A 22,304-nucleotide genomic window follows, 5' to 3' on the forward strand; every position below is an offset into this window, starting at 1 on the left:
TCATTGTAAATAATAATTTGTTCTTAACTGACTTGCCTAGTTAAATTTGTAAAAATATATATTTTTAAGAATAACTGAAAACAAGGGCTTGAAAATGTTACCCCCCCCTACCCAAGAGGTATGTTTATGAGTGCATCTAACATAAACAACCTTTAGAGTTCTCTTAGAGAATCCTTTGAGGGAATCAAAGAGCGATTCCAAGATTGTTGAAACTCCCATCAACAAAGGAAGTGATGGGATCTGAATTACAGCCGGAACAGTTGGCAATCTTCAAACGCAGCTGGTGACTGACAGTAAGAGGGACACAGATGGAAATGTGTGAGCCTGGTGTCATATCAGAGTATCAGACCCCAGGCAGCTGGTGGAGGGGAACACAGGTCCCAGGTCTCTTGGTGGGGAACATAACACAGGTCCCAGGTCTCTTTGGTGGGGAACATAACACAGGTCCCAGGTCTCTTTGGTGGGGAACATAACACAGGTCCCAGGTCTCTTTGGTGGGGAACATAACACAGGTCCCAGGTCTCTTTGGTGGAGAACATAACACAGGTCCCAGGTCTCTTTGGTGGAGAACATAACACAGGTCCCAGGTCTCTTTGGTGGAGAACATAACACAGGTCTCTTTTGTGGAGAACATAACACAGGTCCCAGGTCTCTTTGGTGGAGAACATAACACAGGTCCCAGGTCTCTTTGGTGGAGAACATAACACAGGTCTCTTTTGTGGAGAACATAACACAGGTCCCAGGTCTCTTTGGTGGAGAACATAACACAGGTCCCAGGTCTCTTTGGTGGGGAACATAACACAGGTCCCAGGTCTCTTTGGTGGGGAACATAACACAGGTCCCAGGTCTCTTTGGTGGGGAACATAACACAGGTCCCAGGTCTCTTTGGTGGGGAACATAACACAGGTCCCAGGTCTCTTTGGTGGAGAACATAACACAGGTCCCAGGTCTCTTTGGTGGAGAACATAACACAGGTCCCAGGTCTCTTTGGTGGAGAACATAACACAGGTCCCAGGTCTCTTTGGTGGAGAACATAACACAGGTCCCAGGTCTCTTTGGTGGGGAACATAACACAGGTCCCAGATCTCTTTGGTGGAGAACATAACACAGGTCCCAGGTCTCTTTGGTGGGGAACATAACACAGGTCCCAGGTCTCTTTGGTGGGGAACATAACACAGGTCCCAGGTCTCTTTGGTGGGGAACATAACACAGGTCCCAGGTCTCTTTGGTGGAGAACATAACACAGGTCCCAGGTCTCTTTGGTGGGGAACATAACACAGGTCCCAGGTCTCTTTGGTGGGGAACATAACACAGGTCCCAGGTCTCTTTGGTGGAGAACATAACACAGGTCCCAGGCCTCTTTGGTGGGGAACATAACACAGGTCCCAGGTCTCTTTGGTGGGGAACATCTTTGGTGGGGAACATAACACAGGTCCCAGGTCTCTTTGGTGGGGAACATAACACAGGTCCCAGGTCTCTTTGGTGGGGAACATAACACAGGTCCCAGGTCTCTTTGGTGGAGAACATAACACAGGTCCCAGGTCTCTTTGGTGGAGAACATAACACAGGTCCCAGGTCTCTTTGGTGGAGAACATAACACAGGTCCCAGGTCTCTTTGGTGGAGAACATAACACAGGTCCCAGGTCTCTTTGGTGGGGAACATAACACAGGTCCCAGGTCTCTTTGGTGGGGAACATCTTTGGTGGGGAACATAACACAGGTCCCAGGTCTCTTTGGTGGGGAACATAACACAGGTCCCAGGTCTCTTTGGTGGAGAACATAACACAGGTCCCAGGTCTCTTTGGTGGGGAACATAACACAGGTCCCAGGTCTCTTTGGTGGGGAACATCTTTGGTGGGGAACATAACACAGGTCCCAGGTCTCTTTGGTGTGGAACAAATCAAATCAAATTTATTTGTCACATACACATGGTTAGCAGATGTTAATGCGAGTGTAGTGAAATGCTTGTGCTTCTAGTTCCGACAATGCAGTAATAACCAACAAGTAATCTAACTAACAATTCCAAAACTACTGTCTTATACACAGTGTAAGGGGATAAAGAATATGTACATAACGATATATGAATGAGTGATGGTACAGAGCAGCATAGGCAAGATACAGTAGATGGTATCGAGTACAGTATATACATATGAGATGAGTATGTAAACAAAGTGGCATAGTTAAAGTGGCTAGTGATACATGTATTACATAAGGATGCAGTCGATGATATAGGGTACAGTATATACGTATGCATATGAGATGAATAATGTAGGGTAAGTAACATTATATAAGGTAGCATTGTTTAAAGTGGCTAGTGATATATTTACATAATTTCCCATCAATTCCCATTATTAAAGTGGCTGGAGTTGAGTCAGTGTCAGTGTGTTGGCAGCAGCCACTCAATGTTAGTGGTGGCTGTTTAACAGTCTGATGGCCTTGAGATAGAAGCTGTTTTTCAGTCTCTCTGTCCCAGCTTTGATGCACCTGTACTGACCTCGCCTTCTGGATGATAGCGGGGTGAACAGGCAGGGGCTCGGGTGGTTGATGTCCTTGATGATCTTTATGGCCTTCCTGTAACATCGGGTGGTGTAGGTGTCCTGGAGGGCAGGTAGTTTGCCCACGGTGATGCGTTGTGCAGACCTCACTACCCTCTGGAGAGCCTTACGGTTGAGGGCGGAGCAGTTGCCGTACCAGGCGGTGATACAGCCCGCCAGGATGCTCTCGATTGTGCATCTGTAGAAGTTTGTGAGCGCTTTTGGTGACAAGCCGAATTTCTTCAGCCTCCTGAGGTTGAAGAGGCGCTGCTGCGCCTTCTTCACGGTGCTGTCTGTGTGAGTGGACCAGTTCAGTTTGTCTGTGATGTGTATGCCGAGGAACTTAAAACTTGCTACCCTCTCCACTACTGTTCCATCGATGTGGATAGGGGGGTGTTCCCTCTGCTGTTTCCTGAAGTCCACAATCATCTCCTTAGTTTTGTTGACATAACACCGGTCCCAGGTCTCTTTGGTGGGGAACATAACACAGGTCCCAGGTCTCTTTGGTGGGGAACATAACACAGGTCCCAGGTATCTTTGGTGGGGAACATCTTTGGTGGGGAACATAACACAGGTCCCAGGTCTCTTTGGTGGAGAACATAACACAGGTCCGAGGTCTCTTTGAAGATCAGCGAGGTGAGAATATAGGCAGGCAGGGAGGAAGGTGATGAAGCCTCTCCTCCTCTGGATTGGGACAGTCCTAAGGAGTTTTTCCTAGCCACTGTGATTCTGCCTCTGCATTGCTTGCTCTTTTATGTTTGGTATCTGTAAAAAGGTCTTAATAAAATAAATGTGATTGATAGATGCTGCCTCTATCTGGGTTTCTCTCTCTATGTGCTTACATTTGTTTTGTTGGTATGGCATACTATTGGGGAATTTTGAGTTCGGCATTAATGTACAATTCCAGAGATTACTCTCTGAGCATAAATCCATTCAGTGTTATAACAAAAATGTGTGCTAAATGGCACGGTAATAACTTCTAATTCCCCTAATCTACATCGCTGATTACCATACTAAATCCTTCAGAAAATTACAAGAATTTCCCAAAAAACAATGAGCCATAGTCTGTATTACTGGACTTTGACCAACCTCACATTACAATGTGTACTGTACATGTAAGTGGGTAGTAGTACAATAGGCCTCTTTTTTGTCTGTAGACATGCAAGCATATTGGTGAAGTGTATAGCAAATCCTTATAAAACTTTTTCATTTAAAGAAATCAGATATATTGAATAAACAATGATAAAAACAGCTTGACTAAGTATTGGTCATGTTTTCTATCAATATCTGTCACAAAATGGATATGTAATTGCCTAGTTGCCTATAAAGATTAAATGAAAAGATATAATTAAAAAAATAGCAGAATATTAGTATATTATTCAATTGTTCAGGGGTGGAATCTCAAACTTTCTTCTCTGCTGTGATTGGACGAGAGCATACATGAGTAGGAGGTGCGTATGGAGCTGTAACTTGTGCTTCGTTACAGCTGTAGATATTGTCTACAACGCAGACGCACTGTGAACAACTTTGCAAACGCTTACATTTATTGTGTATTAAAAACACAGAGAAATATAACAGATGGGTTACCAGTGTTTCAGCTTTCTAGGAGAAACATCGTCTGAACTTCGTTACTTAGAAAGCTATTTCGTGAACTAATACATTCAACTCACGAAGAAGTTGGGTGCCCATTGCATTGTGTTTTGTTCGGATATTCCTGCTTTGCTCCAAGACGATTTAGGTAAGGATTTGTTTCGATCACAGAGATACGTTCTTGTTTGACACTTCTCGTACTTCCGAAATATAACTATCTGCTTGTAACATCCGATCCATTGATCCGGAGCTTGCAATTGTAGCCGTGTATGTTTGCCAGGCTGATCTAAGTTCGGAAGAAACTGAGCGCATGCTGGACATGGTTTACATTTAAAGACTGTCCAGATCTTTGGCGGCTACTAATAAGTATGCACAAAAGACTGCGCGAAACGAATGGGATTTCACTGTGTCGTGTTTGCTCCTCGGTCGTTTGGTTAAGCACTGTTTGTATTTTTCTTATCCCTTATTGTATTAATGTATTGATTTGCAGGTGTTTTTGGGACAGCCTCATGAAATGTGAATATTTCAATTTATTAAACAGTTCCCTCTGCCGTTAAGCGATGAAATGTTTTCAGAAATAACTACAATTAATTGTATATAATTTTTTGAAGAAATTAAGTGATTCTGAATTGCATTTTGGCTATCAAACAATTATCAATTCATATTTTTTTAAAGTTACATAATTTGCTTTTAGTGTTGCACAATTCGGACAATTTATAGCCTGCAGGTGATGTTCTATAAGGTGTTCGGTTTTACACAGGGACTTGAATGCGTTGCCTATGGCACCGTCTAAAATGAGCGAGCTACGGAGATAACAGTCATGGGAGGTTGGCACCGTGATTCATCGGCGTAAACTGCTGATAAAAGCCAGGAAAGGTAGCATACCTATTCACCTCACCTGGTTATGTAATATAACTAGGTATTTAATGATAATTAAATTCTATTTTTATTCATTTGTCAGTAAATAATTGATTACTGGTAGATTTTGACAGATTTTTGATTCCCTTGTTGCCAGTGTGTAAACACAAACCTTATCATGTATCCTTTCATCTTCCAAGTCCAGAGTTCATTTCCGGATCCATCCTACTGATAAGAGATGATAGCTTTATAGACTAATGAAATTTTGTGGCCAGGCTTGTATTTATTCAGGATGGGAGTGTCAGGGTTAATTTTCAATGCTTTAACATCTATGCTGGCAGGGTAAGGGCTTCTTTACACCACTTTGACAACACAAACTAGGTCCAATAATACACTTTTGGGCAACCTGACCAAATTCACAGACGTACATGTGTGTTATAGATCTGTCACTCTCATTGAAAGCAAGTCTAAGAAGCAGATTTGTTCTATGTGCGCTATTTCAATACTTAAATTTACGTTTTAAAAAAAGAAGTTTTAGATGGTACAATGGTTTGAATACTTTCTTGTTTTGTAACAAACTGAAATGAGTCATTCTTAGAATTTTAGGAACCAGGAAATTGCCGAGAGATATCTCCCTAGTGCATCTTTGAAATATCTGCTCAAGAGAGATCTACCACATCTATACCACATACCCCCTCTGAGTGTTACAGTGTAAAGACAAGGCCGTGGCTACAGATACGTTTTCGCCCACGCCCCGTCCCTTCCAGAAACCTCTGTTAAAACTTCGGATCCGGATCACGTTCTGCACACGTTATTTTACGCATTCGTAGCTGCTCCTCCTCTTCATGTGTATCTCTTTTACGCACCCTCTTTTTAACCACAATCATGTAGCTTTTGTCTCTGCCTCATATTTCTGCACAGCTTAAATAAAATACAACATTTGGCGATTTGAACGAACAATCCAAAACATGTAATATTATGAAGGCTATAACCTTCTCTGTCTGTTTTAACTGATATTGTAGTTGCACAAGCAAGACCCAGTCCCGGATAGTTTGGACACGTTTTGTGTGATGCGGGCTAATCTTTTTATAGTTGCTGCCATATCGTAGTTCCTGGAAGAAGAAGAAAACACGACTTGTCTGCCTACTGCGCATCTTATTCAATGTTTGCAATGATGATGGAAAAAGTCATGTACAGTCGCCAATTAGACTGCGTGTCTGTCTTGCAGCGGAACGTATATCTGTATCCAGACGGGTAAAAATAGTCTGAAAATGGGCGCATTCGTTATGCATCGCTCCGTACCATAGTTAGGCCATATGCCGATATAGCGGTGAGAGTAAATAGCTGCTTGTAACTCAGCATCTAAGAACATGAAATCACTAGACTGACTGTTTTGTATCGTGTTTATGTTTGAAATACTGACGGCAAAGTTTGTACGAATATGTTGATAATGTAAATAGTTGCATGTAGCGAGACTCCCCTCCTGAAAAAGAAAGTTCCATGACATTGTGTTTATTAAAAGCCTAGTTTGGTGTAAAACATAAAGTTTGTAGTCTAAACAAGTGACCAGACAAAGGCGACCAAGGATGCGGAAGCGGAGCACCGAGCATATCAGCAGTGGTGGAAAAAGCCGATTGTCAAACTTGAGTAAAAGTAAATATACCTTCATAAAAATTACTAAAGTGAAAGTCACCCAGTAAAAAACGACTTGAGTAAAAGTATTTGGTTTTAAGTATCAACAGTAAATGTAATTGCTAAAATATGTTTAAGTATCAAAAGTATTAAAAAATCAACTTCCTTATGTTAAACAAACCAGACTGCACAAATGTTCTTGTTTTTAAAATGTACAGATAGCCAGGGGCACACAACAACATGTACAAACCAAGCATTTGTGTTTAGTGAATCTGCCAGATCAGAGGCAGTAGGGATGACCAGGGATGTTCTCTTGATAAGTGTGTGAATTGAAAAAAAAATGATGTTCTGTTAAGCATTCAAAATGTAACAAGGACTTTTGGGTGTCAGGGAAAATGTGAGGAGTAAAAAGTAAATCATTTTATTTAGGAACGGTAGTGGAGTAAAAGTTGTTCAAAATATAAATAGTGAAGTAGGGGGCGGCAGCGTAGTCTAGCGGTTAGAGCGTTAGCTGACCAGCTACAAATCTGTCGTTCTGCCCCCTGAACAGGCAGTTAACCCACTGTTCCTAGGCCGTCATTGTAAATAAGAATTTGTTCTTAACTGACTTGCCTAGTTAAATAAAGGTAAAATAAAATTTTAAAAAGTACAGGACCCCCAGCAGACGTAAAAATAAAACATCTGTATTTTTCGGCCTGGGCAAATTGGGATACAGAAACTCCTTATCTGTAGCCACTCCGTAAAAACAACAGCTGTCCTTGCAAGAATTCCCTTTAATACCAGTGGACAGCATTTTTGCTCTGTTAGCCAAATAGAAAATGAAAAGGCTCTTTAAAATATCTGCACATTTGTCAATCATTGCATTAATCAAGTGTGCAGCACTATGTGCAACATGGCTTAGATGAGGAGCTCCTGTATAGTTTTAATTTCTATCCTTATTTTGTTTGTCTATATACAACGGTATTTACGGTATGCCAATAGCTATCCTCGCCAAAGCTGCAGGAAGTAGGGGCTGCAGCACCCCCTGAATCAATAAATCATAAAATATTATGTTATTTTGGGGGGGCAATACATTTTTTTCTCTCACAAAAGTAGTGCACTGGGCTTTAATAGTCCTGTATTAGCGGATCTACCAGTCTGCAGCGCCAGCATGGGCAAAAATATTTGTCTGCAGCCCCCCCCCATTTTACAGCACCCCCATCCCAAAACTACTCACACATGAAACAGGAATGTGGCTTTGGCCACACCACATCCCAAGGCTAGTGGAAACAGAAGTTGCACATATTAGTAATGTAAATGTCCCGAATAAGTCTGAACATATTTCAATATCCAAGACCATGTCACGCCTGTAAAGCTAAAGAAATTGATGATTCATAATGACATTTTAGACCAATATATGTAGATATATTTACTAACATTGTGTTTGTTTGCCCTCCAGGTCCAAGATGTCTGTGAGCAACCACGAAAACAGGAAGTCCCGCTCTAGCTCTGGCTCCATGAACATCCAGCTATTCCACAAGACATCTCATGCGGACAGCCTCTTGACCCAGCTCAACCTGCTCCGTAAGCGAAGAGTCTTCACTGACGTGGTCCTGAGGGCCGGGAACCGGGTTTTCCCTTGCCACCGTGCAGTGCTGGCCTCCTGCAGCCGCTACTTTGAGGCCATGTTTAACGGAGGCCTGAGGGAGAGCCGCGATGCCGAGGTCAACTTCCACGACTCGCTGCACCCAGAGGTGCTGGAGTTGCTGTTAGACTATGCCTACTCGGCCCGCGTCATCATCAACGAGGAGAACGCAGAGTCCCTTCTGGAGGCCGGGGACATGCTCCAGTTTCATGACATCCGAGACGCCTGCTCTGAGTTCCTAGAGAAAAACCTGGCACCGTCCAACTGCCTGGGCATGATGCTGCTGTCGGACGCCCACCAGTGCCAGCGGCTCTACGAGCTCTCCTGGAGGATGTGCCTGGCCAACTTCGCCACCCTCAACAGGACAGAGGACTTCCTTAGTCTCCCTAAAGACAAGGTTCAGGAGCTTGTGTTCAGCGAGGAACTGGAGGTGGAGGATGAGAGCCTGGTGTACGAGGCTGTGATAGACTGGGTAAAGGCGGACATAGAGAGGAGGCTGGGTGACCTTCCGGAGCTGCTGCGCTGTGTGCGTCTGGCCCTGCTGCCCGAGACATACCTGCTGAAGAACGTGGCCTCTGAGGAGCTGGTGATGGGACACAAAGTGGGCCGGGAGATCGTGGAGGATGCAGTGCGATGTAAGATGAGGATCCTCCAGAACGACGGCATTGTGACGGGGTTCTGCGCCAGGCCCAGGAAGGTCAGCCAGGCCCTGCTTCTCCTGGGAGGTCAGACCTTCATGTGTGACAAGGTGTACATGATTGACAACAAGACCAAGGAGATCACACCCAAAACGGACATCCCCAGCCCCCGTAAGGAGTGCAGTGCCTGTGCCATTGGCTGCAAGGTCTATGTGACTGGGGGGAGAGGCTCTGAGAATGGGGCCTCCAAAGACATGTGGGTCTATGACACCCTGCATGATGAGTGGTCCAAAGCAGCGCCCATGCTGGTGGCCAGGTTCGGACACGGGACAGCTGAGCTCGACCACATCCTGTACGTTGTAGGTGGACACACCTCTCTGGCCGGCTCCTTCCCAGCCTCTCCGTCAGTCTCTCTCAAACAGGTGGAGCAGTATGACCCGCAGACCAACAAGTGGATCCTCGTAGCTCCTCTCAGAGAGGGGGTTAGCAATGCTGCAGTGGTGGGGGCCAAGAACAAGCTGTTTGTCTTCGGGGGCACCAGCGTCAACCGAGATAAGTTTCCCAAGGTGCAGTGCTTCGACCCGGTCCAGAACAGGTGGACGGTGCCTGCTTCCTGCCCTCAGCTCTGGCGCTACACGGCGGCGGCTGTCGTAGGTAACCACGTCGTAGTGATCGGTGGAGACACAGAGTTCTCGGCCAGCTCGGCCTACCGCTTCAACAGTGAGACGTTCCAGTGGTCCAAGTTCGGGGATGTGATGGCCAAGAGGATCAGCTGTCACGCGGTGGCGTCGGGCAACCGGCTATACGTGGTGGGAGGATACTTTGGGGCTCAGAGGTGCAAGACCCTGGACTGTTACGACCCCTCTACAGACTCGTGGGACAGCGTGACCAGTGTGCCCTACTCGTTGATCCCCACAGCTTTCGTCAGCACCTGGAAGTACCTCTCAGCGTAGTGACTGACGGGGCAACAGGAAGAAATGGCTGCTAGGATCATTGGTGAGTTGCTTCTTCAAACACGGACAAAACATAACAGGTCACACAGACCCAGGTTAAACTCTTAAAAACAATAAGAATGGAAATTGCAGTGTCTCAAAGTCGTTGGGGAGATTAATTGATAAACCATATTAAGAGGGCGGCACAGGCAAGGACATATCTTTTTTTTTTTTAAACATGCAAATGAGGAGACGGTTTGTCTCCGCAGAAAAGAGATTAAAGAGATTAATCGCAGACAAAACGAATCCATGTGTTTCAAATCGAACTTCAGCAATGGAAACAAACTAATGGGAGAAAAAAAAAATGAATTGGTAACACATGCGTCCCCCTCTAGGTTGACCCAAATCCTATAAATCTGGAGGACAGTGCGCAGGAAGAGGTCATGTCACTTTGTTCCACTCTGGTCTCAGTCGATATTAAAGCATCACTCTCCTTCATAGATGTTCAACCCTTACTACACTATGGCCTTAATACAAATAGTTGACTGGATTTATATAGCTTTCCAGGTGCTCGAGGACTTTACAACACTTTCGGTCGGGCGAGATCAGTCATTCGTCCTCTTGTCAGTCCGGTATCAGTGACCCCAGGCACAGGTGGACATCGAAGGGACCGACAAACCGTTTCAGTCCTCTGTTGTCATGGTTGTCATGGTTGCCGATGACTACAACATTATCTAATCGGGGCCTCTGGCTGGGTGTTGGATGATAAACATGGAGAAGTCAGTAGTTTATGGAGCAGTAGGAAATATGAATGTCAGCCTGGCAGTAATTACAGAGACACAGAGCCGCTCCACGTCGCTCTAGTCCTCAATCACTTTCAGCACAGGAGCAAGACAGAGTTCAGGCCTGTGCTTGCAATACACTAACAGTCCCTTGGTGATGAGTGTGCAATATCTGTGAGCTGGCCTCAGGCTCTATCCTCTAGGTCCTAGGATGTGGCAACAGGGGCGTCAATTTGGTATGGCAGTCGCAACCACAATTTATACTGAACCAGAAATAGAAATGAACATGTAAAGTGTGTTGGTCGCATATTTCACAAGTTGAAATAAAAGATACCAGATATGTTCCGTACGCACAAAAAACTTTTCTCAATAATTTGTTTCCATCCCTGTTAGAGAGCATTTCTCCTTTGCCCAAGATCATCCATTCACGTGACAGGTGTGGTATATCAAGAAGCGGATTAAACAGTGTGATCATTACACAGGTGCACCTTGTGCTGGGGACAGTAAAAGGCCACTCTAAAATGTGCAGTTGTGTCTCACAACACAATGCCACAGATGTTGCAAGTTTTTGGCGCATTCAATTGGCATGCTGACTGCAGGAATGTCCACCGGAGATGTTGACAGTTTTTCTGATCCACTCCCCTACTTTTTGTTTTGACCAACAGATGTATCGGTCTATTCTCAGTCGTTTTTAAGGCCTAATGAATTCATTTTAAATGCCTGATTTCCTTTTATATGAACTGTAGTTCAGTAAAATTGTAAAGTTTAGCATGTTGCGTTTTATATTTTCAGTATAAAATACACTACTAAAATCATTCCAATCCTGATTTTAAAAAATTAAAAAAGCAAATGCAGTTTAGCGGTATTGGCAGGCTGATTTGAGGACCATGTGGACGATCTGGGAGCGGGAGGGAAGGATGTTTGTATGGCTGGCTGGCTTTATCGATACAGCTGCAGTGAACAGCTCAACTTTTTCTCAAAACAGTACAGAGGTAAAGATGGCTGTAGGTAACTACTGTTTTGACTGGCTATAACCGGAATAGAAAGAGGAGTGGGAGGCCCCGGTGCACAACTGAGCAAGAGGACAAGTACATTAGTGTGTCTAGTTTGAGAAACAGACACCTCAAGTCCTCAACTGGCAGCATCATTAAATAGTACTCGCAAAACAACAGTCTCAACGTCAACAGTGAAGAAGCGACTCTGGGATGCTGGCCTTCTAGGTAGAGTTCCTCTGTCCAGTCTCAACGTCAACAGTGAAGAGGCGACTCCGGGATGCTGGCCTTCTAGGCAGAGTTCCTCTGTCCAGTCTCAACGTCAACAGTGAAGAGGCGACTCCGGGATGCTGGTCTTCTAGGTAGAGTTCCTCTGTCCAGTCTCAACGTCAACAGTGAAGAGGCGACTCCGGGATGCTGGCCTTCTAGGTAGAGTTCCTCTGTCTAGTGTCTGTTTTGCCCATCTTAATCTTTGATATGGCTGAGATGTTTTTATCTTTGCAACTCTGCCTAGAAGGCCAGCATCCCGGAGTCGCCTCTTCACTGTTGACGTTGAGACTGGTGTTTTGCGGGTACTATTTAATGAAGCTGCCAGTTGAGGATTTGTGAGGCGTCTGTTTCTCAAACTAGACACTCTAATGTACTTGTCCTGTTGCTCAGTTGTGCACCGGGGCCTCCCACTCTTTCTATTCTGGTTAGAGCTGGTTTGCGCTGTTCTGTGAAGGGAGTAGTACACAGCGTTGTACGAGATCTTCAGTTTCTTGGCAATTTATCGCACGGAATAGCCTTCATTTCTCAGAACAAGAATAGACTGACGAGTTTCAGAAGAAAGTACTTTGTTTCTGGCCATTTTGAGCCTGCAATCGAACCCACAAATGCTGATGCTCCAGACACTCAACTTGTCTAAAGAAGGCCAGTTCTATTGCTTCTTTAACCAGCACAACAGTTTTCAGCTGTGCTAACATAATTGCAAAAGGGTTTTCTAATGATCAATTAGCCTTTTAAAATGTTAAACTTGGATTAGCTAACATAACGTGCCATCGGAACACAGGAGTGATGGTTGCTGATAATGGGCCTCTGTACGCCTATGTAGATATTCCATAAAAAATCTGCTGTTTCCAGCAACAATAGTAATTTGCAACATCAACAATGTCTACACAGTATTTCTGATCAATTTGATGTCATTTTAATGGACAAAAAAAAAGGCTTTTCTTTCAAAAACAAGGACATTTCTAAGTGACTCAACTTTTGAACATGTGTGTGTGTGTGTGTGTGTGTGTGTGTGCGCACCACATGATGTTGGTGGCACTTTAAATGGGGAGGATGGGCTTGTGGTAACGGGTGGAATATAATTAGTGGAATGGCATTCCATTTACTCAGTTCCAGACATTATGTGCCAGCCTCCACTGACACACACACACATCTAAACCATGTCAGCGGTCTACAGAAGAGGGTAGTAAGGGAAAGGCAGTGTAGAGGGGAGATGACGAGTGAGAGAGAAACTGAGAAGAGGAGCTATATTTTGCACTGCTTGGCAGCCAGGAGCCACTCGCTGTAAAAAAAATATGTTGCTCCCAAGGCTGTAAACTTTCAACCAGGGTAGAAAAAAACAGGGTTTTCTCTCCCTCCTGTCGACAACACTCCAGTTGGTTGCTAGAGAGTTCACTACACATTTGTAGTAAAAAGATTTTGGGGGTTTGACTGCTCTGAGGGTTGATCACTTTACATCTCGTAGTCTTGACTTTCTGTTGTAAAATACATTTCGGCTTATAGCTAGCTGGTGGTTTTGGATTCGAATAATGCAGCCTGGGTTTCATGGTTTCATCGTCAGGATTATTATTTTTATTTTTTAAGTACTGCATGTTGTTTCCAGAAATGGCAGAGGTTCAGGGACTGTTCTTAAAGATCAACTTTGGGCAAAAAAAAATGTCTTTAAACGGTATAACTGATCAATGCACCATCATACCAGGTCATTTAACGCTTTAAAACAAAAGAAAACAAATGAATACGTTTTCTTTTTTCCTACAGAAGGGCCATTTCTTACCGCTCTCTACAGCTTCTGTCCAAAAACAAATTCTGTGAAATAACATCAACACATACTGGAGGAGTTACTGGCTCGCCACAGCTGGCTCGCCACAGCTGGCTGGCTCGCTACAGCTGGCTCGCTACAGCTGGCTCGCTACAGCTGGCTGGCACGCCACAGCTGGCTCGCTACAGCTGGCTGGCTCGCCACAGCTGGCTGGCTACAGCTGGCTGGCTACAGCTGGCTGGCTACAGCTGGCTGGCTACAGCTGGCTGGCTCGCTACAGCTGGCTCGCTACAGCTGGCTCGCTACAGCTGGCTGGCTCGCTACAGCTGGCTCACCACAGCTGGCTGGCTCGCTACAGCTGGCTCGCTACAGCTGGCTGGCTCGCCACAGCTGGCTGGCTCGCTACAGCTGGCTCGCTACAGCTGGCTGGCTCGCCACAGCTGGCTGGCTCGCCACAGCTGGCTGGCTCACTACAGCTGGCTCGCCACAGCTGGCTGGCTCGCTACAGCTGGCTCGCTACAGCTGGCTCGCTACAGCTGGCTGGCTCGCTACAGCTGGCTCACCACAGCTGGCTGGCTCGCTACAGCTGGCTCGCTACAGCTGGCTGGCTCGCCACAGCTGGCTGGCTCGCTACAGCTGGCTCGCTACAGCTGGCTGGCTCGCCACAGCTGGCTGGCTCGCCACAGCTGGCTGGCTCACTACAGCTGGCTCGCCACAGCTGGCTGGCTCACTACAGCTGGCTCGCCACAGCTGGCTGGCTCGCTACAGCTGGCTCGCTACAGCTGGCTCGCTACAGCTGGCTGGCTCGCCACAGCTGGCTGGCTCACTACAGCTGGCTCGCCACAGCTGGCTGGCTCGCTACAGCTGGCTCGCTACAGCTGGCTCGCTACGCCACAGCTGGCTCGCTACAGTTCGCTTCGCCACAGCTGGCTCGCTACAGTTCGCTACGCCACAGCTGGCTCGCTACAGCTGGCTCGCTACAGCTCGCTACGCCACAGCTGGCTCGCTACAGCTCGCTACGCCACAGTTCGCTACGCCACAGCTGGCTCGCTACAGCTCGCTACGCCACAGTTCGCTACGCCACAGCTCGCTACGCCACAGTTCGCTACGCCAAAGCTGGCTCGCTACAGCTCGCTACGCCACAGCTGGCTCGCTACAGCTCGCTACGCTACAGCTCGCTACGCCACAGTTCGCTACGCCACAGCTGGCTCGCTACGCTACAGCTCGCTACGCTACAGTTTGCTACGCCACAGCTGGCTCGCCACAGCTCGCTACGCCACAGTTCGCTACGCCACAGTTCGCTACGCCACAGTTGGCTCGCTACAGCTCGCTACACCACAGCTGGCTCGCCACAGCTGGCTCGCTACAGTTCGCTACGCCACAGCTGGCTCGCTACAGCTGGCTCGCCACGCCACATCTGGCTCGCTACAGCTAACCAACTAACTACGTCGGTCGCGGCGTGCGTGACCAGAATGACACAGATGAAACACCAAAGGCCCACCCTGTTTCTGTTAGAAAAAAATAGAGAAAGAGGAGGAGTTTGAGCACGAAAAAAAAGTTCCAAGTCCACGTTTAACCACTGCCAAAATGTGGTGGCTGTTTGTGCACTTTTCAGCAGCCGTGGCGTCACACAGGTGGGTGCTACATGTTCGGCAATGGAGGACCAGTACCGACAGAGAGGCGCTCTGGGTCAATTTGTCACACTGCTTCTCTCTGGCTGTACTATTGATGCTTCCTCCTCTGAAGAGACAAGGTCTTTCCCGTCCAAACGGTCTCAACTCCTAGCCTTTCATCCCAAGCCAGATGGAGATGTTCCATCTCAATTTTAAATGTTTTATTTGTTTAGCTTTTAATGCGCTTTGAGAATTATTTTCTGTTATGAAAAGCATTTATACAAGTGAAAATTATTATTATTACTGTGTTTTACATGCTTATGAAACCACCCTGTCTTCCACTCATACTACAAACACACCACCCTTTTCCTTCTAATTCTAGAGGAATAAAGGCGTGGCTTTCAGTTCCATTGGTAATGATTTGGAGTGGGGAGATTTGAGCTGGAGTGGGGAGATTTGAGCTGGAGTGGGGAGATTTGAGCTGGAGTGGGGAGATTTGAGTTGTCTTTGTGGTTTCTTCTAGTGTAATGATCAGCTAGTTTTCAGTTGTCTTCTCTCCAGATGGGTCTGACCACAGATTCAGGCTACAATTCATTCACTCACTGTTGATGGAAAAAAAACCATTTGTGACTGTAAACACTCGTATTATGGTTTGTCGTAGACTCCTAGTCTAGACATGAAACAATCTGTTTTATTGTAGAGCAGAGGTCAAAGTGTAGATTTGTTGAGTGAGCTCCGTTAATCACACATGGCAGCAGGAACATGCAAACAATTCCACCAGTAATATTACAGCAAGGTACCAATGGCACAGTTTTAACACATTGCAACATGGATACTCTATGAAAGGGAAAAGAATAGGTCAACTCAAAAACAGAAACCCCTCCTGGATTCACCTCAGAAGGACGGGTTAGGAAGATGAATAAATGAGACTGTCTAAACTGGAACAACCATTTCAGAAACAGGTGAAATAAGTTAAACAGATTTGGATTAGTTTAGAAAAAAATGTATGTTATTTTTATCTTTGTGTTGCATAAGATTAATGCAAAAACATTAGATTTTGAAACAAACATATTTTGCAACTGCAATAGAGCATGCAGGAACATAAAATGATGGGTGTGGTTTTGAGTGTTTTGTTTTTAAATTCTACACAGTAAGAATGACACAATCACACTCAACCCTTATTCTACACCACAGAGTTAATTGAACTATTTTTGAGTAAAAGAATAGGAACTCTGCTGTAATGACATTATTTCCTGTGGATTTGTTCTGTTTTCCCTTGTGCTTGTATAGCACCCTAGAGTAGTTAATCATGAGTTGAGGGAGTTGGGTCTTAGCTGACATGTGGGGGGGGTATCCTAGCTTAGCCCCAACACTGTGCTGGTGTAGGACTATAGGCAGACAGAATGTAACCGGAGATCTGAGCACAAAGTTCAACGAGGTTTCCCCGGACACCCAACAGGCCTAGCAATGGCTGTTTGTTCTCCCCCCCGTCTCCCCTCTTCTTTCTCTGCTCCCCCTCTCACAAACATCCCAGAAACAGAGGCCCATTTGAACTGTTCCAACTGAAACCGGAGGCGGTGGGGCGGCTCTGTGATGGGGCACACCTGGGCAGGGTCATGGGCCAGTGGGCAGGCTTCAGTGGGCCTCCCCAGACTGCTGTTTTAAAGAAAGGGCAGAGGATGGATAGATGGATGGAGGGAGGAGAGAGGCTCAATACTAATGTTTTATTAAAGCCCACCAGGAACGCTCTCTGAATGAGCCTTTTTATAATGGCATCTGTGTTCAAGCCTCCCCCCGGAGAGAGCGAGGGTGAACTCGGGGCACGTGCCCACACTGTCTTGAGTCTCCAGAGTAATCAATCTGTCACGTTTATGGCCCTTGGCGCTGCATCATTTGCATAAAAAGAAAAGGGTTTTTATTGGCCTTTTCTCCATGGTGTGGAATACAAAGGGAGGATGTGCTTAAAATGGCCGACTAATCTCCAGACTATCATTTGATGATCACTTTAAAAACAGATGAGTCGGCAGCGCTGCAGGGCTTCTTCGAACGCTTTACACTATGTATCCCTCAGAAGCATGTATCATTGAAGGGGGTGTTGGTCTGCATGTATCATTGAAGGGGGTGTTGGTCTGCATGTATCATTGAAGGGGGTGTTGGTCTGCATGTATCATTGAAGGGGGTGTTGGTCTGCATGTATCATTGAAGGGGGTGTTGGTCTGCATGTATCATTGAAGGGGGTGTTGGTCTGCATGTATCATTGAAGGGGTGTTGGTCTGCATGGTCTGCATGTATCATTGAAGGGGGTGTTGGTCTGCATGTATCATTGAAGGGGGTGTTGGTCTGCATGTATCATTGAAGGGGGTGTTGGTCTGCCACAGCTGTATTCTCTGTCCCACTGTTAGTCTCAGTCCAGCGTCTGCAGGGAACAATGTTTTATGCTAGAATTTGTCAGGCTCAACTTCTGGTAAGACAATGCTCATTTGCATTAGTATGCTGTCTGACTGTTTACCTCACAGACAAGGGGGGGGGGGGGGGGTCTAATGAGCAGATCTTTTCAAGGGAGAGGGACACTTTGCCAAACTGAAATTAGCCACTTGATTACTTCAGTTTGACGCAGTGGGTGTCCTTTTGGATTTATGTGACTTCTTTTATGACTGGGTGTGTAGCCTTTTGATGCATTTCTTATCATTAAACACGCGCGTGTTCTGGAGATTTTCCTTGTAGCTAACAATGATTTAACATAGAGACCAAGGAACTGGACAGAGACGGAGCGATGATGGGCCATGGACCAGTGCATTGTGGGGTAGCAGTATTGACTCCGGGTGGGTAGAGGCTGCAAGGTTTTGGTGAAAATACATCCATCTGGCCCAGGACTGGAACTAGTGGCTGTTCCACTAGATGTCATAAGGTGAAAGCACCAATTTGTAAGTCGCTCTGGATAAGAGCGTCTGCTAAATGACTTAAATGTAAATGTAAATGTAAACTCCTGATTCTGTGTACACTCAGGCCAAGCCCAAAAGTAGTGTACACTATATAGAGAAAAGGGTGCAGACTATCTGGCTTACTGTCTGCAGTGGACTAACCAGACTCACTGGTATGGGCTGGTGTTAGGAAATAGGTGAAAAGCCAACTGTGAGGTAACACAGAGGAGAGTTTATGGCTGTTTGACCCTTTACTAATATGAAGAAGAGACAGGCTCGTCTGTGTGCGTCTCAGCCTGTGTTGTCTGAGCCTGTCTGATGGTAGTAAAGGTGGTGACGACTGATCGTTGATCTCTGAGGTTTGGGAGTGTACTTCTCCTCATTGGGACAGAGTTGAGATTAGTTGCTTTGCAATGTGAATGCAGCTCAATGTGAAACCTGACTTTAAATAGAAAGAGAACTATATTTAAAGGTGCCGTACTCGTACAGTGATAGGGTGGCTGGCAGCAGAGGGTAGTACTCCTGGTGGTGCTGGCTTTCGTCGTCTACCCTGGTGGTGCTGGCTTTCGCCGTCTACCCTGGTGGTGCTGGCTTTCGTCGTCTACCCTGGTGGTGCCGGCTTTCGTCGTCTACCCTGGCGGTGCCGGCTTTTGTCGTCTACCCTTGGTTCTGCTCTGAGATGAGAGGATACCCAGGTTCCGCTCTGAGATGAGGATACCCAGGTTCCGCTCTGAGATGAGGATACCCAGGTTCCGCTCTGAGATGAGGATACCCAGGTTCCGCTCTGAGATGAGGATACCCAGGTTCCGCTCTGAGATGAGGATACCCAGGTTCCGCTCTGAGATGAGGATACCCAGGTTCCGCTCTGAGATGAGGATACCCAGGTTCCGCTCTGAGATGAGGATACCCAGGTTCCGCTCTGAGATGAGGATACCCAGGTTCCGCTCTGAGATGAGGATACCCAGGTTCCGCTCTGAGATGAGGATACCCAGGTTCCGCTCTGAGATGAGGATACCCAGGTTCCGCTCTGAGATGAGGATACCCAGGTTCCGCTCTGAGATGAGGATACCCAGGTTCCGCTCTGAGATGAGGATACCCAGGTTCCGCTCTGAGATGAGGATACCCAGGTTCCGCTCTGAGATGAGGATACCCAGGTTCCGCTCTGAGATGAGGATACCCAGGTTCCGCTCTGAGATGAGGATACCCAGGTTCCGCTCTGAGATGAGGATACCCAGGTTCCGCTCTGAGATGAGGATACCCAGGTTCCGCTCTGAGATGAGGATACCCAGGTTCCGCTCTGAGATGAGGATACCCAGGTTCCGCTCTGAGATGAGGATACCCAGGTTCCGCTCTGAGATGAGGATACCCAGGTTCCGCTCTGAGATGAGGATACCCAGGTTCCGCTCTGAGATGAGAGGATACCCAGGCTCTGCTATGGTAATGAGCTCATTAAGCTGCCTTAAACTACCCCAGCAGTCTCTGTCTGCTGTAACGCACCATGCTTTGGTGTCTGTTAGGCACGCCTATACACACAAACAAACAAACAGCTCCTGCAGACAGAATAGCATTAATTCCCAAAATGCCATTCAGAATATAACTTTTTTTTTTCTTCAAATGAATGGTTCCATCTTAACAGCAGGGGAAGGAAATTAGATTCTAAAATATCTGAGGCCACAAAGATAGACTGGGATATGAGAGTCCAGCTACAGAACCCAGAGGAATCATCACAATGTAGAATGTACATATCTACAGCTGAATAAATTTCTAGCTCCAGAGTTGACAAGCAGTACTTGTGTCAGTCTAGAATCATGATAAGCCTGGATGTGTATTGGTTTATGCCAAAATTAGGGTTAAGGCATATGATTTTATTTTCTCTCTTTATTTGTAATAATATTACAGCAATACAATATATTTTTTTGTAATGGGAACAACTCCAATCCTACATTTTGTGGGAATTTCTCTCCATCATAAAGCATGAATAATGGTATGTTGATGAGCATGATAAGACACTACACTGATGAGCTGTTATAATGGTCCACACTGCATTCTCACTTCCTGTATATGAGCTGTTGCTAGACATGTGGCAAGTGTTCACAGAAATGTGAATGATTCTCATGGACAAACTGAGTTCTTGGTATGCCTAACGCTTATCTTCTTTCTCTCTCAGCAGTGGTGTCTGGAATGCAGGCTTGTCTCCCTTCGGTGGCTGTGGAATGCAGTGGAGGTGTGAGGGGGTTGTCAACCCTGCCCTCCAGGCCTGCAGTCAGAAGAGAATCACATGTCCCCAGCTGCAGAGCAGGAGTGTGGCTAAACTGGGCCTAAGGTCGGGTGAGGAGAGGAGCGGCCTGTCCCTCCCAGCCCGCCTAATCTGATGTTTCCTCTGCTGAGTAACTTTCCATCAAGATACTGGCCTGAGCTGCACCAGACCACTGGGGAAGGGGAAGGGGGGGGGTGCGCTGCAGCCTAAGGAATGCCAGGCTGGGACTGTACTACAGAGAAACATGGATGCCGTACTGTACATCCCTCTGAGTCCTGGGGCTCATAGTGTGTTTATGACTGCTACTATGATCAGAGCATACAAACAGAATCTGTTCTATGGATTCTATTTCTACGTTTCAGAGACTTATCAACTCCAGAATGACTGCAGCCGAGGTTAGGACTGATTGTGATGTCACTCTAAAGGAGCTGCCACATTGGTTCTCCTGCTCTGACAGAGAAGGGCATGGGGTCTGAGCCACTGGGCTCCTCCAAACACTGGGTTATTGACTGTGTTCCTCAGGTGGCATTTGTTGAACTAGTGACAAACTCAAGGAGGCCTTGCCCATGTTAGTTAGGAGGGAGTTAATTTTGGGAAGTGAAGTGTATGATTTTGTGCACAAAATCAATCTTCCTGTTTATTTTTAGACTTGGACTCGAACTTCCCTCAATTTTGGTCAACTAAATTTGTATCTTCTTTTCTCAACTTAAAACACACTGCAAGGAATGTGACTCATGGCTGAAGATACAAAAATCACAATTTGACTAAATGCCTGTTGTATGTTTCTTGTCTCAGGGTTTATGTAATTATTTGTGTTTGTGCGTAGTTTGGATGTACCCCCTGTTGCAACCTTTTTGTGTGTGTGTTTTCGGTTCTGTTTGTCCCTGGAAATGGCCTGAAAGAGGATGTTAAACTGAGCTCTGACTGTACAGACTGTCTCACTAACAGAACATTCACAGGATGGCTCGAATGCAATTAGACCCATTTTTAGGATCTGTCTTGAAGTTTAAACTCGTATCTACCCGAGGATCTCTTCACAGCTATGCTTTGCCAAGTTGTCTTTCATGTTCATTTGTCAACTGAAACATCTTTTATAAAAGCGACCCTTTACCATGAATCCGATCTCAGTAGTATTTGTGCCGGACCCTAATATTTTACCATGAATCCGATCTCAGTAGTATTTGCGCCGGACCCTAATATTTTACCATGAATCCGATCTCAGTAGTATTTGCGCCGGACCCTAATATTTTACCATGAATCCGATCTCAGTAGTATTTGTGCCGGACCCTAATATTTTACCATGAATCCGATCTCAGTAGTATTTGTGCCGGACCCTAATATTTTACCATGAATCCGATCTCAGTAGTATTTGTGCCGGACCCTAATATTTTACCATGAATCCGATCTCAGTAGTATTTGTGCGGACCCTAATATTTTACCATGAATCCGATCTCAGTAGTATTTGTGCGGACCTAATATTTTACCATGAATCCGATCTCAGTAGTATTTGTGATCTCAGGACCCTAATATTTTACCATGAATCCGATCTCAGTAGTATTTGTGCCGGACCCTAATATTTTACCATGAATCCGATCTCAGTAGTATTTGTGCCGGACCCTAATATTTTACCATGAATCCGATCTCAGTAGTATTTGTGCCGGACCCTAATATTTTACCATGAATCCGATCTCAGTAGTATTTGTGCCGGACCCTAATATTTTACCATGAATCCGATCTCAGTAGTATTTGTGCGGACCTAATATTTTACCATGAATCCGATCTCAGTAGTATTTGTGCCGGACCCTAATATTTTACCATGAATCCGATCTCAGTAGTATTTGTGCCGGACCCTAATATTTTACCATGAATCCGATCTCAGTAGTATTTGTGCCGGACCCTAAT

General features: G+C 45.9%; 1 protein-coding gene across 3 annotated transcripts; it reads left to right on the forward strand.

Annotated features, from left to right (window-relative positions):
- The first annotated feature begins 4,027 nt into the window (after nucleotides 1–4,027).
- enc3 (ectodermal-neural cortex 3) lies at nucleotides 4,028–21,519 on the forward strand. Of its 3 annotated transcripts, none has more exons than XM_029633309.2 (3): nucleotides 4,028–4,272; nucleotides 8,053–9,872; nucleotides 20,313–21,519. In XM_029633309.2, exon 2 carries the CDS (start codon nucleotides 8,060–8,062, stop codon nucleotides 9,827–9,829), a length of 1,770 nt encoding a protein of 589 aa, XP_029489169.1. In that variant the 5' UTR covers nucleotides 4,028–4,272; nucleotides 8,053–8,059; the 3' UTR covers nucleotides 9,830–9,872; nucleotides 20,313–21,519. The 3 variants fall into 3 exon arrangements, with proteins under 3 accessions (XP_029489169.1, XP_029489171.1, XP_029489170.1); XM_029633311.2 differs by having other exon boundaries at nucleotides 20,316–21,519; XM_029633310.2 differs by lacking the exon at nucleotides 4,028–4,272 and adding an exon at nucleotides 6,081–6,635.
- Nucleotides 21,520–22,304: the final 785 nt, after the last annotated feature.

The sequence above is a fragment of the Oncorhynchus nerka genome, linkage group LG24 (assembly GCF_034236695.1).
Source record: "Oncorhynchus nerka isolate Pitt River linkage group LG24, Oner_Uvic_2.0, whole genome shotgun sequence".
In the NCBI taxonomy this organism is placed as follows: Eukaryota; Metazoa; Chordata; class Actinopteri; order Salmoniformes; family Salmonidae; genus Oncorhynchus; species Oncorhynchus nerka.